The sequence below is a fragment of the Maniola jurtina genome, chromosome 26 (genome assembly GCF_905333055.1).
Source record: "Maniola jurtina chromosome 26, ilManJurt1.1, whole genome shotgun sequence".
Classification (NCBI taxonomy): Eukaryota; Metazoa; Arthropoda; class Insecta; order Lepidoptera; family Nymphalidae; genus Maniola; species Maniola jurtina.
The window spans coordinates 351,672-372,267 of NC_060054.1; the positions used below are offsets into that span (position 1 = coordinate 351,672).

Genomic DNA, 20,596 nt, shown 5'->3' on the forward strand with positions numbered 1-20,596 from the left:
GTTTCCCTAACTTGTTACAAATAACTACAAACTTGACATTGGCTAATCTTTGTAAAGCCAGACGAGAGAGCAAAAAAAAAAATAGAAATATAGTCTATGGTTGTTGGTTGTCAATGATTGTCATTTTAGGTGTGTCAAAATTTTAAAGGAAAAAAATGGAATTTTATTAATTTCATGTATTTAAATTAAAATTAGTGTAGTAACTTGGTGTTTATTCACGTAAACCAGGTAAACTAAACATGTTTTTAATTATTATATCCATGTGTAACTTGTGAACCAGATAGATTTATGTGTGTTGCATCCGTGCATTATCGATCCTTATTTAGATAAATGGGGCGAAAGGAAAAGGCGTTTTTAAACTTTCGCTCACCTTTCTATTGTTATCGTACGATAACGAGCTATATATAAAGCAAACGAGCGATAAAAGTATACGCCCACTTCATTATTTTTGATAAAAATTCACATTGAAACAATTTGGTGTGCATATAATTTTTTTAATACTTACTATTGTTTTATAATTAAAATATTACTTTTTAATAATAATATAATAATTAAACAATGGAATTTTTATATATGGGAGGCTTCGGTCGCGGCTAGTTATGACCCTAGTGACAAATACCTATCGATTTTGTGTTCAGATACTATACCGCATCTAAACCGATTGATAGTATTGCTTTATAATACTGCCATAATAACTCATTCAAAATCCATACTAATATCCTACGTAATATTATAAACGCGAAAGTTTGTAAGTATGTATGGATGGATGTTTGTTACTCTTTCACCCAAAAACTACTGGACAGATTTGGCTGAAATTTGGACTGGAGATAGATTATGCCCTGAATTAACACAGGCTACTTTTTATTTTGGAATATATTGATGTTCCAAAAGTTCCCATGGGATATTTTAATTCTTATTGATTCTCTGGGATAAAAGTAGCCTATATGTCAATCCAAGGTATAATCTATCTCCATTCCACAGCAAAATCTGTCCAGTATTTTTTGCCTGAAAGAGTAACAAACATCTATACTATACATCCATACATACAAACTTTCGTGTTTATAATATTAGTAGGATGTTGATTTATGTATTAATAGCTGATGCCTGTGACTTTGTCTGTGTAGATTTAGGTTTGCGAAAATTCCATGGGAATTTTTTGATTTTCCAGGATAAAATGTTACCTAGGTTACCCAGGTCTTAAACAATACATATGCAAACATGTCGACCTATTGCTCTGTTGCGACGTGATTGAAGGACAAACCAAATAAGAAACACACTTTTGCATTTATAATATGGGAAGTGGTGTAAGTTATGTTAGTTAATGAAGAATGTACCATTGCAACTAGTTTGAAATATTTTCCCTACTGAGAAAAACCGGCCAAGTGCGAGTCAGACTTGCGCACTGAGGGTTCTGTACTCGGGTATTTTTTTCCAACATTTTGCACAATAAATTAAAAACTATTACGCATAATAATAAAAATCTGTTTTAGAATGTACAAGTAAAGCCCTTTCATATGATACCCCACTCGGTATAGTTATATTAAATTGAAACACATTTTTTTTTTTAAATGATGTAACCACAAATTTGCGGTTTTCAGATTTATTCCTGTACTTGTGCTATAAGACCTACCTACCAGCCAAATTTCATGATTCTAGGTCAACGGTACCCTATAGGTTTCTTGACAGACACGACGACGGACGGACAGACAAACAGACAACAAAGTGATCCTATAAGGGTTCCTTTTTTCCTTTTGAGGTACAGAACTCTAAAAACCAGCAAGGAAACACCTGTATAAGGAAACTAAACTATTAACTTAGTTTACGTAATCTAATGACTGAGCACCTGAGAAAAACTGACATGTAATTATCTGTAGCTCGATTGTGTAAAACCTACATCAATCATTCTTACAATTGCAATTGTTGTGATTGGCTGAATTTATGGTATTCTTGTTGCAACAATGCATTGTAGCCAATAGTGAGAGAGCGTCAACCAATCAGAGGTGATTGCCATTGTGACATTGTAGCTGTCATTGGACCGCAATGGAGCTACTGTTGAACTAATTAATGAGTCAGCTCTATTATTCATCTGGTATATATCATAACTTATTTTTTCTGCCGACTTATATCATCATCACTAACAACCTCTCAAAATGAAAAGGCGACAGTCTGCCACGCTGGCTCAGTGTAGATTGGCAGACTTCACACACCTTTGAGAACATGATGGAGAATTCTCAGGCATGTAGGCAAGTATGATCTGCCTGGTCTTATTAGTGGGAGGTCTAGGGTTCGGTTTCCGATAGGGTTTGGAATTTTATAATTTCTAAATCACTGGTCCAGTCTGGTGGGCGGCTTCGGCCGTGGCTAGTTACCACCCTACCGACAAAGCCGTGCCGCCAAGCGATTTAGTGTTCCAGTATGATGCTGTGTAGAAACCAAAGGGGTATGGGTTTGATAAAAATTGCCATAACACTTCCAGGTTAGTCTGCTACCACCAGGTGAGATGGCAGTCAAGGGTTAACTTGTTTCTGAATTTAAAAAAAAATTGTTGTAGAATCATGGCCAGCGAGAGCAGTTCTGCGGTGCTGGAGCTGAACGATGCAGATGCGACGGACACGGAGGCCCCCAGCGTGATAGACGATGCCCACGATGCCACCCCTCTTATCATGGAGCACGGATATGATATTGCTGTTAAGGTACATTGGTGTGGTGCTGTGTGGTGGTAACGCATATTGCTTGCTTGGTGGTTGACTTTTCCTGCATGTTTAGCAGTGGAAGGGCGGGCGGTGCATATCGCATGCTGCATGTTGCACCACAGAGATTTTTTTTTAATAGATTTACTAGCAATTTAACATATAAACTTAATACCTACAAATTCAAAATTACAAAAAAAATATTGATTAAAGTAAAAATTCCATAAAATGTGTCTGTATGGCTAAATATGTATAGTAATTTAGGGAGTATTAATGCTAACTAACAATTTATTCTAGTTTAATGCAGTATGAAATTAGTCTGTTTCAATGGATTATAGGAAATTAAGCGTTTGGTTCCTTGTATATCATGGACTTCCGCAAAGTAACGCCTGCTTCTATACAAAATCTGAAAGAGTAGAATAGTACCTAATTTGAATAGTTGACTTTGACTTTGTTCCAGGTGGACGCGCCAATGAAGCAGCTTTCAACACTAGAGACGTTTGTAACATATCGGGTCAGGTGCGTGTGTGCGCGTTGGAGCACCCCGCCGTACGTGCGGCGCCGGTATAACCACTTCAAAGTAAGTACACCAAACAGTATTTTAGTCCCACTTGCTCGGATATTGCTTCATTACTAAAAATCAGACAGTGCGAGTCAGTTTTGGCACACAGGGTTCTGTACTACACAAGAAGTAAAACGGTACAAATCACTTCTCAAAACAAGGTTTATTGTTTACTAGCCGATGCCCGCGACTTCGCCCGCGCGGATTTAGGTTTTTCGAAATCCCATGGGAACTCTTTGATTTTCCGGAATAAAAAGTAGCCTATGTGCTAATCCAGGATATTATCTATCTCCATTCTAAATTTCAGCCAAATCCGTCCAGTAGTTTTTGCGTGAAGGAGTAACAAACACACACACACACACACACACACGCACACACACACACACACACACACACACACACACACACACACACACACACACACACACATACATACAAACTTTCGCCTTTATAATATTAGTGTGATCATATATTATTTACTAGAGGATGCCCGCGACTTCGTCCGCGTTAATTTATGTTTTTAAAGATCCCGTGGGAACTGTTTGATTTTCCGGGATAAAAAGTAGCCTAGGTCTTTCCCCGGAATGTATCCTAAGTCCGTACAAAATTTCATTAAAATCGGTTCAGCGGTTAAGCCGTGAAAGCGTAGCAGACAGACAGACAGACAGACACACTTTCGCATTTATGATATTAGTATGGATCATATATTATTTATTATATAGCATTGCTTTTATTTCTCCTGTAAAATGTATATATCCTTAAAACTCTATACTTGACCATAACTATTTTTTTCCTACATTTGACACTATAAATCATAAACTCAAATTCAAAGTCACTATTTGGTGGTCATTTTTGTATTCCAATTATATTGGGCTTCTATTTTTTTAATTAATTTATTTAATTACAGACATTTACACCTAAGCACTAGATAAAAACTGAGACTGGTGTTTGCCCAAATAGACCATATAATATTTTTTTTTTCCTCTCTCGTCTGGCTTTACAAAGATTAGTCAATGTCAAGTTTGTAGTTATTTGTAACAAGTTAGTTAAACTATACAAGTGTTGACCCCGTCTGTGCCGTGCGTGTGTCTCGCCGACACACGCACGGCCCCTTAGAGCGCTTTCCAGTCAGTTTTAACAAAAAAAAAACACTCCAAAAAGGCAGAGCGCACGACCGCCAGCCAACACTAACACAGACAAAGTCCCCATATAATCACACTAATATTATAAAGGTGAAAGTTTGTATGTGTGTGTGTGTGTGTGTGTGTGTGTGTGTGTGTGTGTGTGTATGTTTGTTACTCCTTCACGCAAAAACTACCGGACAGATTTGGCTGAAATTTAGAATGGAGATAGATAATATCCTGGATTAGCACATAGGCTACTTTTTATCCCGGAAAACCAAAGAGTTCCCACGGGATTTCGAAAAACCTAAATCCACGCGGGCGAAGTCGCGGGCATCGGCTAGTATTATATACAACTATTCCGAATTTAAGTACATATTCGAAATAATTGATTGTGACAGACAGATGAATAAGCAAAGTCGTGCATAAGGGGTCCATTGTTACCATTGGAACAGAACTCTAAATAGCTCTATATCTTGTAGTTGGTATGGAGCTCTTTGTGTAGGAGTCTGACTCGCACAAAGCCAGTTTTTTTTCATTGCAGTTGCTACATAAACGCTTGTCTGCGGCTCACCCGCTGGTGGCGGCGCCGCCCCTGCCTCCGCTCCACTCCGCGAGGCAACAACTCGACAGATACTCCCCCGTCTTCGTCGCTGTGAGGTGTTTGGCCTTACACGCGTTCCTTGGTAAGAACGCATCATCGTGATCAACCCATGCCAGCTCACTACGGAGCACGGATCTCCTCTCAGATGTAACCACAAATTCAGAGTTTTCGGATTTTTCCTTTACTTGTGCTATAAGATCTACCTACCCGCCAAACATGATTCTAGGTCATCGGGAAGTATCCTATAGGTTTTCTTGACAGACACAACAGAGTGATCCTATAGAGATTCCTTTTTAACCCCTGACCCAAAAAGAGGGGTGTTATAAGTTTGACGTGTGTATCTGTGTATCTGTCTGGCATCGTAACTCCTAAACTAATGAACTGATTTTAATTCAGTTTTTTTTTTTTGTTTGAAAGGTGGCTTGATCGAGTGTTCTATAATCCAAGAAAATCGGTTCAGCCGTTTGAAAGTTATCAGCTCTTTTCTAGTTACTGTAACCTTCACTTGTCGGGGGTGTTATGAATTTTTAATTTACACTTGTTCCTTTTGAGGTAGGGAAGGAACCCTTAAAAAAAATGTATAATGTCGTATTGTGTTTGTCAGAGCGCGTGGCCAAGCATCCGATCCTGACCCACAGTGAGGACTTCAGGTTGTTCCTCACTACACCTGACGATGACCTGGACAAGGTATGCTTCTTGATTACTTCATCACTACCTCATTACTACATCACAAAATAAACTTAATCACTAAAATCTTTTATTGTATCATATTTTGTTCTATCTTTACCTTTTATTTATTTTTTCTTTTTGTATTTGTATGATAATAATTAATCATCTAGTTCGTGTAAGTGGCACTGCCGTTCAATTAGATGTAAAATAAAATAAATAAATCACTTGATTACTAATCATTATTACAAAATCACTTATACTTATTATGGCGAGTAAAGGTTGCATGCCTCTACATAAAATCATCGGCACTGACAAACATACACCTTTCCAGGTGTTCAAGAGTGAGAACAGTGCATTAAATCTATGGGGCTTAAGTACTGCTTTGTACGGAGGAGGAGAATCCAAACCTGCCAACGGAGCCAGGTAAATATTAAGAATATATTTATAATATATTACAGAATATGTTATGGAAGAGCGGGGCCGCCCGCCACAAGTACTAGTTTAATACTAGTCACTTACTGGGATGGTCCCAATTTCTATGTTATATGTAAACTTGTTTTATACCGAAATAAATATTTTTGTATTTGTATTTGTATTAAGTACACAATATCTAAATACATATATATAAAAGAGCCTCAATAGCTCAATGGTTGAGGAGCAGACTGAATTCCGAAAGGTCGGCGGTTCAAACCCCACCCGTTGCACTATTGTCGTACCCACTCCTGGCACAAGTTTTACGCTTAATTGGAGGGGAAAGGGGGTATTAATCATGATTATCATGGTAAAAAAAAAGCTGCCTGATTAACTGATCTATCAACGCACAGCTCAAACTATTAGATGGATTTGGCATGCAGATAGATGCTAGCTATTATGACGTACACATCAGTGTGACATAGTGCCACGGGACTCTATTACCAAGCCTCTCTGTCCATCTGTCTGACTGCCAGCGGGCTGTATCTCATGAACCGTAATACATAGATAGAGAGATGATTTCACAGAATATGTATTTCTAGTATTGCTTATGCTATAACAACAAACAATAAAAATTTCAGAATGGCCGCCATGACAATAAAAAAAAAGTCTTATATATTATTTAAAACAAGAGTAAATAGGCACCTTCTAGGTAAACGCGTCCCATTTTAGACCACATCATCACTTTCCATCAGGTGTGATTGTGGTCAAGCGCTTACCTATAGTGAATAAAAAAAAAAAACAACCTAGTAGAATAGTACGGAACCCTGCGTGTCCAAATGTGACTCACATATGACCGATTTTTTTTTAAATGACGATTTGTTTACTATTTCAGAGTGAAAGACCCAGAGTTCAGTTCGGCAGCGGACTACCTACAGTCCCTGCAGCAGAAATTGACCACCCTCTGTGTGTTGACCAGCAAACTTTACAAGGGGTCCGTGTCACTAAGCACTGAGCTCATGGGGTACGTAACTCACTTCAATCACATTTTTTTTTACTTAGATACAAGTTGGCCCTTGGCTGCATTCTCACTTGGTGGCAAGTGATGATGTACTGTAAGATGGAAGCGGGTTAACCTGGAAGGGCTATGGCAGTTTTTATTAAACCTACTAGCTGATGCCCGCAGCTTCGCCCGCGTGGATTGGTCAGATCCCCTGCAGCATCAGGATTGAGGAGTTGGACTCCAAATTTTTTATGAAACAATGTCGCAAAGTTCCTCTATCGATTAAAAAAGAAATGACGCAAATCGGTTCAGAAATCTCGAAGATTTCGGTGTACATAGGTAGAAAAACACAACTCCCTTTTTGAAAGTTGGTTAAAAAAGTAGCCTATGTTACTCCCTGGTCAATTCTCTACTTGTCTGTGAAAATCCCGTCAAAATCGGTTCAGCCGTTCCCAAGATTAGCCTTTTCAAACAGACAGACAGACAGACAGACAGACAGACAAAAATTTTAAAAACGTGTGATTCAGTTATAGTATCGTTCAAATAACCATATGACCTTAATATGCGGTAGTTATTTCGAAATTACAGACAGACACTCCAATTTTATTTATTAGTATAGATACCCCTTTTCTTTACCGGTTTCTAAAAGACATCATACCGGAACGCTTAATCACTTGGCGGCACGGCTTTACCGGTAGCTAATATTATAAATGCGAAAGTGTGTCTGTCTGTCTGTTAGCTTTTCACGGCTCAACAGTTTAATCGATTTTGATGAAGTTTGTTACAGAGTTAGCTTACATCCCGGGGATGGACATAGGCTACTTTTTATCCCAGAAAATCCAAGAGTTCGCACGGGATTCTTAAAGGCACATCCGTTTAACCGATTTATACAAAATATAGTACAGAGGTAGCTTGCATCCCGAAAATTGATATATGCAACTTTTTATCCCGGAAAATGAAAGAGTTCCCACAGGATTTTTAACAACCTAAATCCACGCGGACGAAGTCGCGGGCATCCTCTAGGTCTAGGTGTAAACAATTTATAACAACAAGTTAATATGATAATCCATACTAATATTATAAATGCGAAAGTGTGTCTGTCTGTCTGTCTGTCTGACTGCTACGTTTTCACGGCCCAACCATAGAACCGATTTTAATGGGTACAGACTTGGGGTATATCTCGGGGAAGGACATAGGCTACTTTTTATCCCGGAAAATCAAAGAGTTCCTACGGGATTTAAAAAAAAACCGAAAACCACGCGGGCGAAGCCGCGAGCATCTTCTAGTCTTAAATAAAGTTAGAACTTAGGAACTTCTAATCTAATTTGCGCATTGCACGCCACGAAGCGGCAAACTAGAACTTTTATCCCTATAATACCTAAATATGTACACAGTTGATGCAATGAAACTTATTCTTATTCTGTCTCTGTACTAACTTCTCTCCGTGGATACAGTATAGTTGTTCTGCATCACACTAATCACACTAATATTATGAAGGCGAAAGTTTGTGTGTATGTTTGTTACTCCTTCACGCAAAAACTACTCCACAGATTTGGCTGAAATTTGGAATGGAGATAGATAATACCCTGGATTAGCACATAGGCTATTTTTTTAAGGATTTTGAAAAACCTAAATCCACGCGCATGAAGTCGCGGGCATCAGCTAATGAATAAATTTTGATTTTATTCCAGCATGCGTCGTGTGTGCGACGCGTGGGCGGTGCAGGCGGGGGGACGCTGTGGGGCTGCGGTCGCGGGCTGCGGGGTCGGGGCCTCCGCCGCGGCGACCCCCCGCGCCAGGGCTCCGCTCAAGTACCGCGCCACACTGCCACTGCTCGCGGCGTACGCGGGCGCTCATCTGGACAAGATACGCAACAGAGACGCACTGCATGGTATGTATGTCTTGTATACAGTGAAATGGCATAAACCAATATCACTATAGATTTGTTCATTGAAATGGTCTAATTGAGTTGTCGTTTTAACATCTCCCGGGAGTAAGCCATATTTACTTTACTTTGAAAATTGAAAGACATTTTAATTTTTTTTTACAATATGAAATAACCACAAACTCGCGCTTTTCAGATTTATTCCTGTATTTGTACTATAAGACCTACCTACCTGCCAAATTTAATGATTCTAGGTCAACGGGAAGTACCCTATAGGTTTCTTGACAGACACGATGGACAGACAGACAGACAACAAAGTGATCCTATAAGGGCTCCGTTTTTCCTTTTGAGGTATGAAACCCTAAAAAATGTAATGTTATCAATATTGTAGAATGTTTTTGTTTCAGCGGCCTATGTAGCGGGAAACAATGCCACAGACGAAGTACACAATAGGTAAACAATTTTTTTTTTCGAAATTCAAATCAAATTCAATTTCAATTTCAGCAAAATTTAAAAAAAAAACTGATCACAGGAACCAACTCACACACAAAAAGGTCTGCAGAAGATATACCTACCTAACACTTTTATGTAGAACACTGCAAGTCAATGACAGACTGCGCCATCTATATATAATTTAGTAAATTAATTTTTTTGATCACAAATTCAGGGTTTTGAGATTTTATCCTTTCCTTGTGCTATAAGCACTACCTACCCTCCAAATTTCATGGTTCTTACCTACCTACCTGCTAAATTTCATGGTTCTAGGTCACTGGTCAACGGGAAGTACCCTATAGGTTTCTACAGACAGACAGATAACAAATTGATCCTACAAGGGTTCCTTTTCTTCCCAAATCCGAGATTATAACAATTGTAATTAGTTATAATAATTATTATAGAAGAAATAAAATTCTATATTTCCAGATTAGAACAAGCCTCCGAAGCCCTACGTTCAGAACTATCGGACTGGATTCCAAAAACCAGAACGGAAATCCGTTCCTTACTATTGGAATTAGCGGACAGACAAGTGACGATCCACACCCAAGCCCTAATGGGCTGGGAACATGCCCTTAAGTTATCCACAGAAGACATCTCCGAGATGTTCAAAACAGTATCAAAATCGGCCGTGCAAAATCTATCACCCACCAAATGTAGAAACCTTATGACGCCCGAAACAGAAAGGGATATAGATGATATTGATATAGAGAACTATAGTAACGACTCGGATATACAGGATGTTTCGCATTTGGACATTTCCAATATACAGGATGATTTCAAAAGTGAAGTCGGTGAAAAAAGTGATTTGAACTATGACAAAAGTGTCAAAAGTGATCTAAACTATGATAAAAGTGATTTGAACTGTGTGAAAAGTGATTTGAATGGTGACAAAAGTGATTTGAAAAGTGTGGAAAGTGACCAGGGGGTGTCAAATGGTGAGAAGTTGGATTTGAAGGAAGAGAGTCCGAAGTTCTCGGATCCGTTGAAGGATTTTTCGGAAGTGGATTTGTCATGATTCTGTGATTCTATTTTTTGTAATATAATGAAGGATTTTTGAGTTTTCTTTTACCTGTTATTGTTTTTTTGATTACGATTCTACCACTTGTAAGTTATGTTGATTTACCTGCGCAGAAAACTTAGTTTTGACGCGAAAATATCTCAGCCAATCATAGCGCGCGTCCGTCCGCTATTGGTTGTCGCCTACGCGCCATGTTTTGTACGCGCGAATTATGAGCGAGATAGCACGAGTCTCTGTTGTTTTTGTGTTTAAAACCTTAACGTCAAGCAATAAGGTCTGTATTTCATTGGTGTATGTTCGGTTTTGGGACTTAAAGTGGTAGGTAGTATTGTAGTTCAATATGAATTCTAACAAGTTACATCATTGTTTCATTTCTTGTCAACAAAGAGATCTATAGTCTGTACACTAACATGGTGTCGGTACACGCGCAGGCGCTCTTATTATACTGCTTTTATTTAATTATTTTTTACTGTGTTTGTTAAATAAAATATTTTTTCTATTCTTTCTAAGAATAAAATAGAAAACAATTTTATCTTGTGGTTATTATTGTAATAAAATACGAATATAAATAATGATAGATGCCAAATTCTCCTGCGGGTGTACGTCGCACGCGGCTAACTTTGAAGCCGCGGCAGCGCCTTTGCCAATTTGCGGTTCGACACAAAGGTAACCGTATCTAAGCGAACAGACTTTGATATTACTATATATACTCTTTTTAAGATTTCCAACTGAAAAAAATTATTTTGCATTTGGTAAATGATATTTGTTTTAGTTATTTTAGTTATAGCAATAAAGACAATTTGCATAATATCGATAATATCGATCTAGTTTTGTGTAAATATAATATTACAATGGCGTCGATCCTGATCTTTTTCTCTATACTAAAAGAGTATAGCTGCATCTTTTTCTTTTTAATATTGCTAAAAAAGGACAGAAAATTAATTTTAAAAGACTATATTTTATTGATAAAAATAGGCTCACAACTGGCACCGAAATTCATGAGGTAGGTTTGACAGTTCCAAATTGAACTAGGTTTCTCTGTCCTTTTCTTATTACATTGGTAAGAAAAAGATGCCAATACTCTAAAAATTTATTTGCGTTCAGAAACTACCAATTTGCATAATATTTATCTAGTTTTTGTAAATATAATATCTGTATATAAAGAATTTACATATTTATTGAAAACTAACTACTTATAGCCATGCAATAAGCCCGTTGATCTGTCGTCGGCGTGATTGAAGGACAAACGAACACTTTCGCATTTATATGGGTAGTGATAGCACTTAACAGGGCTCTCTCCGTCACTTACTCCATACAATCGTAGTCCCAATTTCATTTGAATATTAAGCAACCAAAGTCCATGAAATTTTGCAGACATATTCTAGAAACTAATATCTGTGCCTGTGGTGTTTTAGATTTTTCTAAAAATATGTAGGTTTAAAATTACAGGCGCTCAAAGATTTGTATGTGAATTTTTATGACGGCGTAACTTTGAAACCGAATATTTTAACAGGAATCTGGAAAACCACAGGCATAGATATTAGTTTCTAGAATATGTCTGCATAATTTCATGGTCTTTGGTTTCTTAATATTCAAATGAAATTGGAACTACGTTTGTATGGAGCGAGTGACGGAGAGACCCCTCTTTAAGTTTTCCGGTTGTAAAATTATCTACTAAATAAGTGAAATACGTAAGTTTTTCTTTATAATTTTGTGTACTTTAGGAATTTGTGTTTTTTGAAGCCAAATTAAAATGTTTAAGTATCGTCATCTCCAAAAAAAATCATCATTTTGTTAAATCAAAATTAGACCTTAGAGAAATTTTAAATATAATGGCATTTTTTTGTATATATTTGTTCAATATGTACAGTTGATTAATTAAATTATACCAGTATTAAAATGCGTTTTTTTTCATTCCTCAAGAATTTTTGTACTGTCGGGAAAAGTTGGGGCCTGTAGGTAATCCATTTATCGAGCTACTAGCCGATGCCCGCGACTTCGCCCGCGTGGATTTAGGTTTTTTGAAATCCCGTGGGAACTCTTTAATTTTCCGGGATAAAAAGTAGCCTATGTGCTAATCCAGGATATTATCTATCTCCATTCCAAATTTCAGTCAAATCCGTCCAGTAGTTTTTGCGTGAAGGAGTAACAAACATACACACACACACACACATACAAACTTTCGCCTTTATATAGTGTGATTTAGCTTTTAGGGTTCCGTACTCGAGTACCAACCGTTCCGAAGTCTGTCTGTCGGCGGGTTGCATCTCCTGAACAATAATAGGTAGAGTTGATTTTATATGTTAGATTGCCATCCCAACCTGTCGCGTACTATACTTGACTAGTACTAATAGGCAGTAGCAAAGGTAATCAGATTAGTCATAATGTTGGTGAAGACTCGATAGCTCAACGGTTGAGGAGCGGACTGAAATCCGAAAGGTTGCTGGTTCAAACCCCACCCGTTGCACTATTGTCGTGCCCACTCCTGGCACAAGCTTTACGCTTAGTTGGAGGGGAAAAGGGAGTATTAGTCTTGATTAGCATATCTAATATTCTTTAAAAAAAAAAGTTCTAGTAGGTTTGGCAGTACCACGCATAATAAACAGTCTTACATTACCCGCACACAAATACTGCGCGGCCAGGCCGGTGTTCCGGTAGTAATACATAATAGCTCGTCACACAGGCTGCGTAAGCGTAGACGTAGCGCGTACCATTGCGTTGTAACTTGTTATGTATGTGGAACTGCATGAAACATGGCACACCGCTTGCGTAAAGCGTGGACGTAAGCGTAACCCGGTGTGTTAAGGGTTTACGCACGTGTACATGCTTGGTGTGAATCTGCTTTAAATCAGTACGCTTGTATGGAGTACTATAATCTACATTAAAGATCGATGGTATCTAAAAGGTAAAAAAATAAAAACCTTTTATATTGATAGCTATTTATTAGTAACATCACAGAAGTTCTAAGCACTTAAATATATAAATAACTAGCCGATGCCCGCGACTTCGCCCGCGTGGATTTAGGTTTTTTGAAATCCCGCGGGAACTCTTTGATTTTCCGGGATAAAAAGTAGCCTATGTGCTAATCCAGGATATTATCTATCTCCATTCCAAATTTCAGCCAAATCGGTCCAGTAGTTTTTGCATGAAGGAGTAACAAACATACATACACACACACACACACACACACATACAAACTTTCGCCTTTATAATATTAGTGTGATGTGATACAGCGGAATTTATACTACGAAATTAGTGGCACGAAATAATAGTTACACGACATCCACACTAATATTATAAATGCGGAAGTGTGTCTGTCTGTCTGTCTGCTACATTTTCACGGCCCAACCGCTGAACTGATTTTAACGCAGATATCCCGGGAAAGGACAAAGGGTACTTTTTAACTCGGAGAATCGAAGAGTTATTACAGGATTTAAAAAAAACCCGAAATCCACGCGAGCGTAGCCGCGGGCATCCTCTAGTTAATTTCATAATTGTCAATTGCACGTGTAAACGTCTAATTACGTAATGCACGCTTTGTGAAATAATACGTTTACACGTGCAAATCACACTAATATTATAAAGGCGAAAGTTTGTATGTGTGTGTGTGTGTGTGTGTGTGTGTGTGTGTGTGTGTGTGTGTGCGTGTGTGTGTGTGTGTGTGTGTGTGTGTGTTTGTTACTTCTTCACGCAAAAACCACTGCACGGATTTGGCTGAAATTCGGAATGGAGATAGATAATATCCTGGATTAGCACATAGGCTACTTTTTATCCCGGAAAACTAAAGAGTTCCCACGGGATTTCGAAAAACCTAAATCCACGCGGACGAAGTCGCGGGCGTCAGCTAGTTCGTAATAAAATTCCGCTTACATCTGCGGCCAGGCGCACACTAAATGATGAGCAAACTATATTTTTCTAACATCTTTTCAATTACAAGGCGAGTTTGTAACTATCGGCCAACGGCTGAAATTCATATCAATATCTGTACCTACTATGGACGAAGAAATTTCATTTTCATAGTATCCTTTACCTACTGTAAAATTAACAGCAAAATACAATTTCTCTCCTATAAAAATATAATCATTTAAACAATATTTATATTAGTTATATCTAAAATAAAATTTGAACTATCTGACTTTTTATTACTTAAGCTACACACCCACTGCACAGCAATTAATTGTGTTAAAATATAAACCAAAACAGACAAGTCCAATATTACAGATTCCATGTAATTGTAAAGATAACACTTTGTAAGTCAATTTTATAACATTCAAGATTAAAAGTTATTGAAATATAAGTTAAAAATACTTGTAAAAACAGAATTTATAATCCTACATTTATCAATATTACCTATTTTTTGTTTATATAAATAGGTTCCGCCCAAAGAAGCATAGGGCCAGCAATACTTATGAACTTATTCAAAACATCACAAATTTTCTACTATGTATAGTAACTTAAAACATAAGTTATGGTATACATCATGAAACTGTTGTGTTTGTGAAACATGACTAGTCTAGTACATTGAAGGTATGTGGACAATTTTTTAATAACTTGACTGTCATTAGTTATGACTTATGAGTCATGTCCAATATAATATTATGTCTAGTGAGTGGCAACTTTAAGGTATTTTGAGCTTGTGCAACATGACACTGGTATGCTAATAGTTTGCGTAATTTTTGTAACTTGTTTGTCATAGGTCCTATGTCATGTGTCTAGTGGGCGGTGACCTCAAGGTTCCCTAACTAGCGTGTTGTCCAGGAAACAGTGTCTGCAGTATAGTGGACGCATGGCTCCAGGGCACCACGGCACACTTGACCTGCGGGCTGGGGGACGCCAGGGTCTTCTGGATCAGGTCATCCATGGGGAAACCTTTCCTGGGGAAGACTATTGACTGGAAACAAAAAAAAATTATGGTTAGTGTTTCTTACACTTCAAGGAAATTTCTAAATAGTCTATACTAATATTACAAAGAAGTAAAGCCGAAACGATTTGAAAGAATCTTTCACCAGTAGAAAGCTACATAATTCCTTAGTGACATTAGCTATATATTTTTTTAAATTAGAGATCCCTTCGAAAATTGTAATAATCTACCCGTGCGAAGCAGGGGCGCGGCGCAAATTTTTAATACATACCAAAATTTCGGACGGCAGGATTCGAACCTGTGTCTTGTTGCATAAATATGAAAACTTCTCTACTGCGATTCAAATATACATAGCGACATCTAGTTTATAACAAGTTAGTTACTGTTTTACGAATCGTTACTATACTCGTGTTAGACAGGAAATCCTGTCGTGGGATTTTTATACAGCGGCCTATTTTCATAACTATCGCCCGGATCCATTAAAAAAACTGCTCTACCGTGATTGAAATACACACAGCACCATCTAGTTTAAAATAAGTCATAACTGAACGATTACTAACGTTAGGCGTTAGGACAGGTGGTAGGACAGACAGACTAAGTACTGTCCTGTGTGACTTTGCAACTATCGCTCGAGGAAGAAAATTTCTCTAGTGCAATTCAAATACACATAGCTCCATCTAGTTTAAAACAAGTTAGTTACTATACTCACGTTAGGCGGTAAACTGGTGGCAGGACAGTAGTCATTCCTGCCATCGCCCGTATAGACTATTCTCTCGTACTGTCGCGACTGGGTCCAGTGCGCTAGCGCGAGTGACTTGCACAAGTTGGACGGACAGCGCGGGCAAGTAGTTTGACGCATGCAGGGTTCTATGTAGAGTCGGTCGTTGCGCCAGAATGCGCGATTTGTTATCACCTCCGTTATTGATCCCTGGGGACAACGAAATTATTATCTGTATCAGAGTGAAATAGAGTGAGGGAACTCTCGGTTCGATCCTGAATCGACGATAATACGTCAAATATTAGGCTATGGCAACGTAAAATCAAAGAAAAATAGAGCTATTTTTCTTTGTAGCCCTATTTTTCTTCGCAAACGTTTAACGTCGCGAACGTAATCTACACATCTACACAATTGTTTCGCAGCGTTCGCTAGCTATCGCAGCGCAAATAACATTTGGAGTCGACATTCGATGGGCTTCGTGTAACGACGCGAACGCGAAATCATCTGGGCTGTTTCGCGATGTTTGCGGGCTGTCGGGTCGCAAGTGTAGACCAGGGTTTATGAAATGACGCTTTTGGTTGCATAGAGCGATTCATCGACCTATTGACGGCTCACTACTGAGCACAGGTCTCTTTTCAGAATGGACGACCTCCCTGGCGCTATGGTAAGTGCTGTGGTCTTATTAGTGGGAGGTCCCGGGTTCGGTTCCCAGCAGGTGGTTGGAATTTTATAATTTTAAATTTAATGGTCTGGTGTGGTGGCAGGTTTGGTCGTGGCTAGTTACCACTCTACCGGCAAAGCCGTGCCGCCAAGTAATTTAGCGTTCCGGTTTTAATAAAAAACTGACATCCCCTTCCAGGTTAGCCCGCTTCCATCTTAGACTACATCATCACTTACCACCCGGTGAGATTGCAGACAAGGGCTAACTTGTATCTGAATAAATAAAAAAAATCAAAGTGTTTGGCCATAGTCTGGCTAACTGTAGATTATCAGTCCTCACATACCTTTGATTGACGCATAATATACTATAACTTGATATAGTTATATAGGCAGGTAGTAGAGTAGGTAGGTACGTAACTTACCGGAAAACAATAATCGTAATAATTGAGTTAGTCATATTAGAACATAGGAAGGTTTACCCCTACTCGTGGTTGGAAAATTATATGTAACTATTAACACTTAAGTGATGACTTTATTCACAGTACTTACGTAGTTAGATAACAATTTAATTTTCCTGTTTCTATTTTTTTTTTTTGTTTTGTTTTATCCTTAACTTTACTCTATCCGCGAAATTTATATTTATATTAGTATATAGCGCTCTCTCTGTTACGAAATCCCATACAAATGATAGGGACAAAAATCTCAGGGGGCGTTAACCATTTTGTATCAACAACCAATCACAAACGAAACTATGTTTTCTAATTGAATTGCGAATGTTCTTTGAAAATTGTGATTGGTTCCTGACTGAAAACGGTTAACGCCCACTGAGATTTTTGTCTCTATCATTTGTATGGAATTACGTAACAGAGAGAGCACTATACTAACTTCTTTCCTTTTCTCTCATTTGGATTGGCAACGTAGGAGTTATAAAAGACACATATGACAATGCATGGTTACTGGCCTCTTGATGATGATGATTTACCTGCAGGCCATGAGTCTTGAGCCAGTGGTTGACGAACACACTGTTGGCATCAGTCAGCACCAGCACATGCCAGTTCTCTCGTGCCAGGGTCTGGATGAGCTGTGGCATGCCAGGGTTGGCGCGCATGGACGCTATGGACTCCAGGATGTCTGACGGGTGGAAACCAGCTGAGTACGCGTGCTCGAATACCTGAGAAAAAGGGTTCTGATTTTTAGGGTTCCATACCTCAAAAGCAAAAACGGAACCCTTACAGGATCACTTTGCTGTCTGTCTGTCTGTCTGCCTATCTATCTGTCCGCCTGCCCATCTGTCGTGTCTGTCAAAAAACTTAGGGTACTTCCCGTTGACCTAGAATCATGAGGCAGGTAGAAGGAAAAAGGATGAATTTGTGGTTACATCACAAAAAAGTAATTAAAATGTATTTCAATTTTCAAATTAAGACAACTATACAGAATGGGGTATCATAATATGAAAGGGCTTTATCTGTACATTCTAAACAGATTTTTATGGATAATAGTTTAAGATTTATCGAGCAAAATGTAAAAAAATACCAGAATAAGGAACCCTCGGTGCGCGAGTCTGACTCGCACTTGGCCGGATTGCGTATATACAAACATACGCCCAAAATACTTTAGCCTCCTTCTAGTGTAGTTGGGTAAAAATTAGAATCTTGAGAATCTGGAGACACTTAGTCTAAGTTGCGCTCGTTCTTGGCAGCGCGCCATAAACCTTGAATAATCACCTTGACAATGAACAAACCTGCTGCTCGATTGCGGTAGAATGACAGCTACAATCTCACGATCGCAATCACATCTGATTGGTTGACGCTCGCTCACTATTGGCTACAATGCATTGTTGCAACAAGAATACCATTTTAGCCAATCACAACAATTGCGATTGTAATAATGATAGATGCAGGTTTTCCGCAATCGAGCGGCTGATGTAAGTGATGTAAGAAGTTGGGATTTATTTGCAAAAGGAAAATTCTTCTTGTCTTCTTTTTCTTAGATAGTTCTTGTTAAAAATTGCATAATTAATCATCATCATTGACTGATTGCAGATAGCCTAGAAATATCAAAAAAAAAAAAAAAATCATCATCATCATCCCATCGTCGGACCACTACTAAGCACAGGTCTCCTCTCAGAACAAAAAAGGTTTGGCAGTTGCCTGCCAAGTCTGGATTGGCAGACTCTGTTGGTTACACAAAATGAAGAGCGTTTAAAAGCTGTTTCTTCGAATAATAAGTATTAAAAAATCGATGTAAAGCACTGTGTCTCCTGTAAAAAAAATATTTTATTTGCTGGTAACCCTTAAATCAGGCAGTGGCAGGTGGCAACTCTAATGATGATGCTATAAAATGAACAGTTTAGTGGTACCTAGTGTTTACATTTTACAAACAAAAGTAAGCAGGTACACAAAACTGTTTTTTTGGATTCTGTATCTCCAGGAACAAAAGGAACCCTATTGGGATCACTTCATTGACTGTCTGTCTGTCTATCAAGTGATCCATCAAGGGAATCAAAACCTATATGGTACTTCCTGTTAAACAAGAATCATGAAATTTTGCAGGTAGCACTGTCTTATAGCAAAAGTAAAGGCAAAAAGCCAATACTGTAAATTTTTCTGTATTGTACAGAACTCTTTGAGTGTGAGTCCACTCGCTCTTGACCGGTTATTCTGAATTAGCATCACCAGACGACAGACATTGCTAGAATAATATAAACATTACGCAAATATTATTGTGACTAAAAGCTATCATAGGAAGTGATGTAACAAAAGTTTTTGTTGCCAATGAAACTTTCACAATAAAAGATTCTAACATAGTAAGTTACCTATTTATAACATAAACTAAATATACTATGGCTAAAATACGTCGTAATACTAAAAATACACTTGTTATATTTAGGGTTTTGTTCTCTTTATTGTTGTCTGTCTGTCGTGTCTGTCAAGAAAACCTATAGGGTACTTCCCGTTGACCTAGAATCATGAAATTTGGCAATTAGGTAGGTCTTATGGCACAAGTAAAGGAAAAATTCGAAAACCGTGAATTTGTGATTATATCCCAAAAATAATTAAAATGTGTTTCTTGTCTCGATTTCTCATGCAAAATGTTGGAATATTTTTCCACCGAGTGCGGAACCCTGGGTGCATGAGTCTGACTCGCACTTGGCCGGTTTTTTAATACAAATTGATGCACCCCTTTTTATACTTACATCGCTCATATAGGGAGTCCAATCTAGACTTCCAGCTTCCCACTCGGGCGGAGGCTTCTTCTCACGAAGTCTGTTAATTATTGTAGCATCTGAATCATCGCTGACGATAGTGCGATCAAAATCAAACACTGCTAAGGACGGTAGCGGAGCCATGGTCAAAATGCGCGCGCACGCGGCTGCAGATGTGAATGCACTGCGGCAAATTCTCGCGGCGGACGCGAAATTGATGAGACAAGGGATTTGGCATTGGCAATGGCATGCTGTGATGGAGTTTTTTGTAACTTTTTCCGCAATTTCCAACAGCTGTTCTGTTTTGTTGACAAATTTAAACGTCAAACTTGCATGCGTCAAACGACAAACTTGACAGTTGACAACAAGATCGCATAGATGTCTGTCAACTAGTAATATAGTACCTAGAATCTAGATAATCTATGTCTGTTAATTTTAATAGCATGACGGGCATAGAGATTCATCCAAGATGACGGGCTTTAGAGGGCACCAAATCAAAGAAATTGCCTCGATTAGAGAAAAATTGTTTGATTTTGTACCTACTTCTTCCTCATTCTGTGATTCTTGGCACCATTCCACGCGGGCATGATTTGTACAGTAATTAGATAAGGCTAGCTTTAAGTTTTATTGTAATATTTTCACACATTATTATAATTGTCATTCTGTGATTTCATTGTTTTGTTGCCGCAGCTCA

The 20,596-nt window shown here is 38.3% G+C and overlaps 2 protein-coding genes across 3 annotated transcripts; one reads left to right on the forward strand and one right to left on the reverse strand.

Annotated features, from left to right (window-relative positions):
* The first annotated feature begins 117 nt into the window (after window positions 1–117).
* On the forward strand, window positions 118–10,961 carry LOC123878827 (sorting nexin-7-like). Of its 2 annotated transcripts, none has more exons than XM_045926171.1 (10): window positions 118–233; window positions 2,542–2,693; window positions 3,151–3,270; window positions 4,918–5,059; window positions 5,582–5,664; window positions 5,978–6,069; window positions 6,953–7,081; window positions 8,752–8,951; window positions 9,353–9,398; window positions 9,867–10,961. In XM_045926171.1, the coding sequence occupies exons 2-10, from the start codon at window positions 2,556–2,558 to the stop codon at window positions 10,453–10,455; spliced, it is 1,539 nt and encodes a 512-aa protein (XP_045782127.1). In that variant the 5' UTR covers window positions 118–233; window positions 2,542–2,555; the 3' UTR covers window positions 10,456–10,961. The 2 variants fall into 2 exon arrangements, with proteins under 2 accessions (XP_045782127.1, XP_045782125.1); XM_045926169.1 differs by having other exon boundaries at window positions 118–228; window positions 2,552–2,693.
* A 3,622-nt stretch (window positions 10,962–14,583) lies between these two features.
* Window positions 14,584–20,229, reverse strand: LOC123878842 (pyridoxal phosphate phosphatase PHOSPHO2-like). Its single transcript, XM_045926199.1, has 4 exons — window positions 19,894–20,229; window positions 17,680–17,868; window positions 16,029–16,247; window positions 14,584–15,349 (listed from the first exon to the last, which is right to left on the reverse strand). The coding sequence occupies exons 1-4, from the start codon at window positions 20,044–20,046 to the stop codon at window positions 15,197–15,199; spliced, it is 714 nt and encodes a 237-aa protein (XP_045782155.1). The 5' UTR covers window positions 20,047–20,229; the 3' UTR covers window positions 14,584–15,196.
* Window positions 20,230–20,596: the final 367 nt, after the last annotated feature.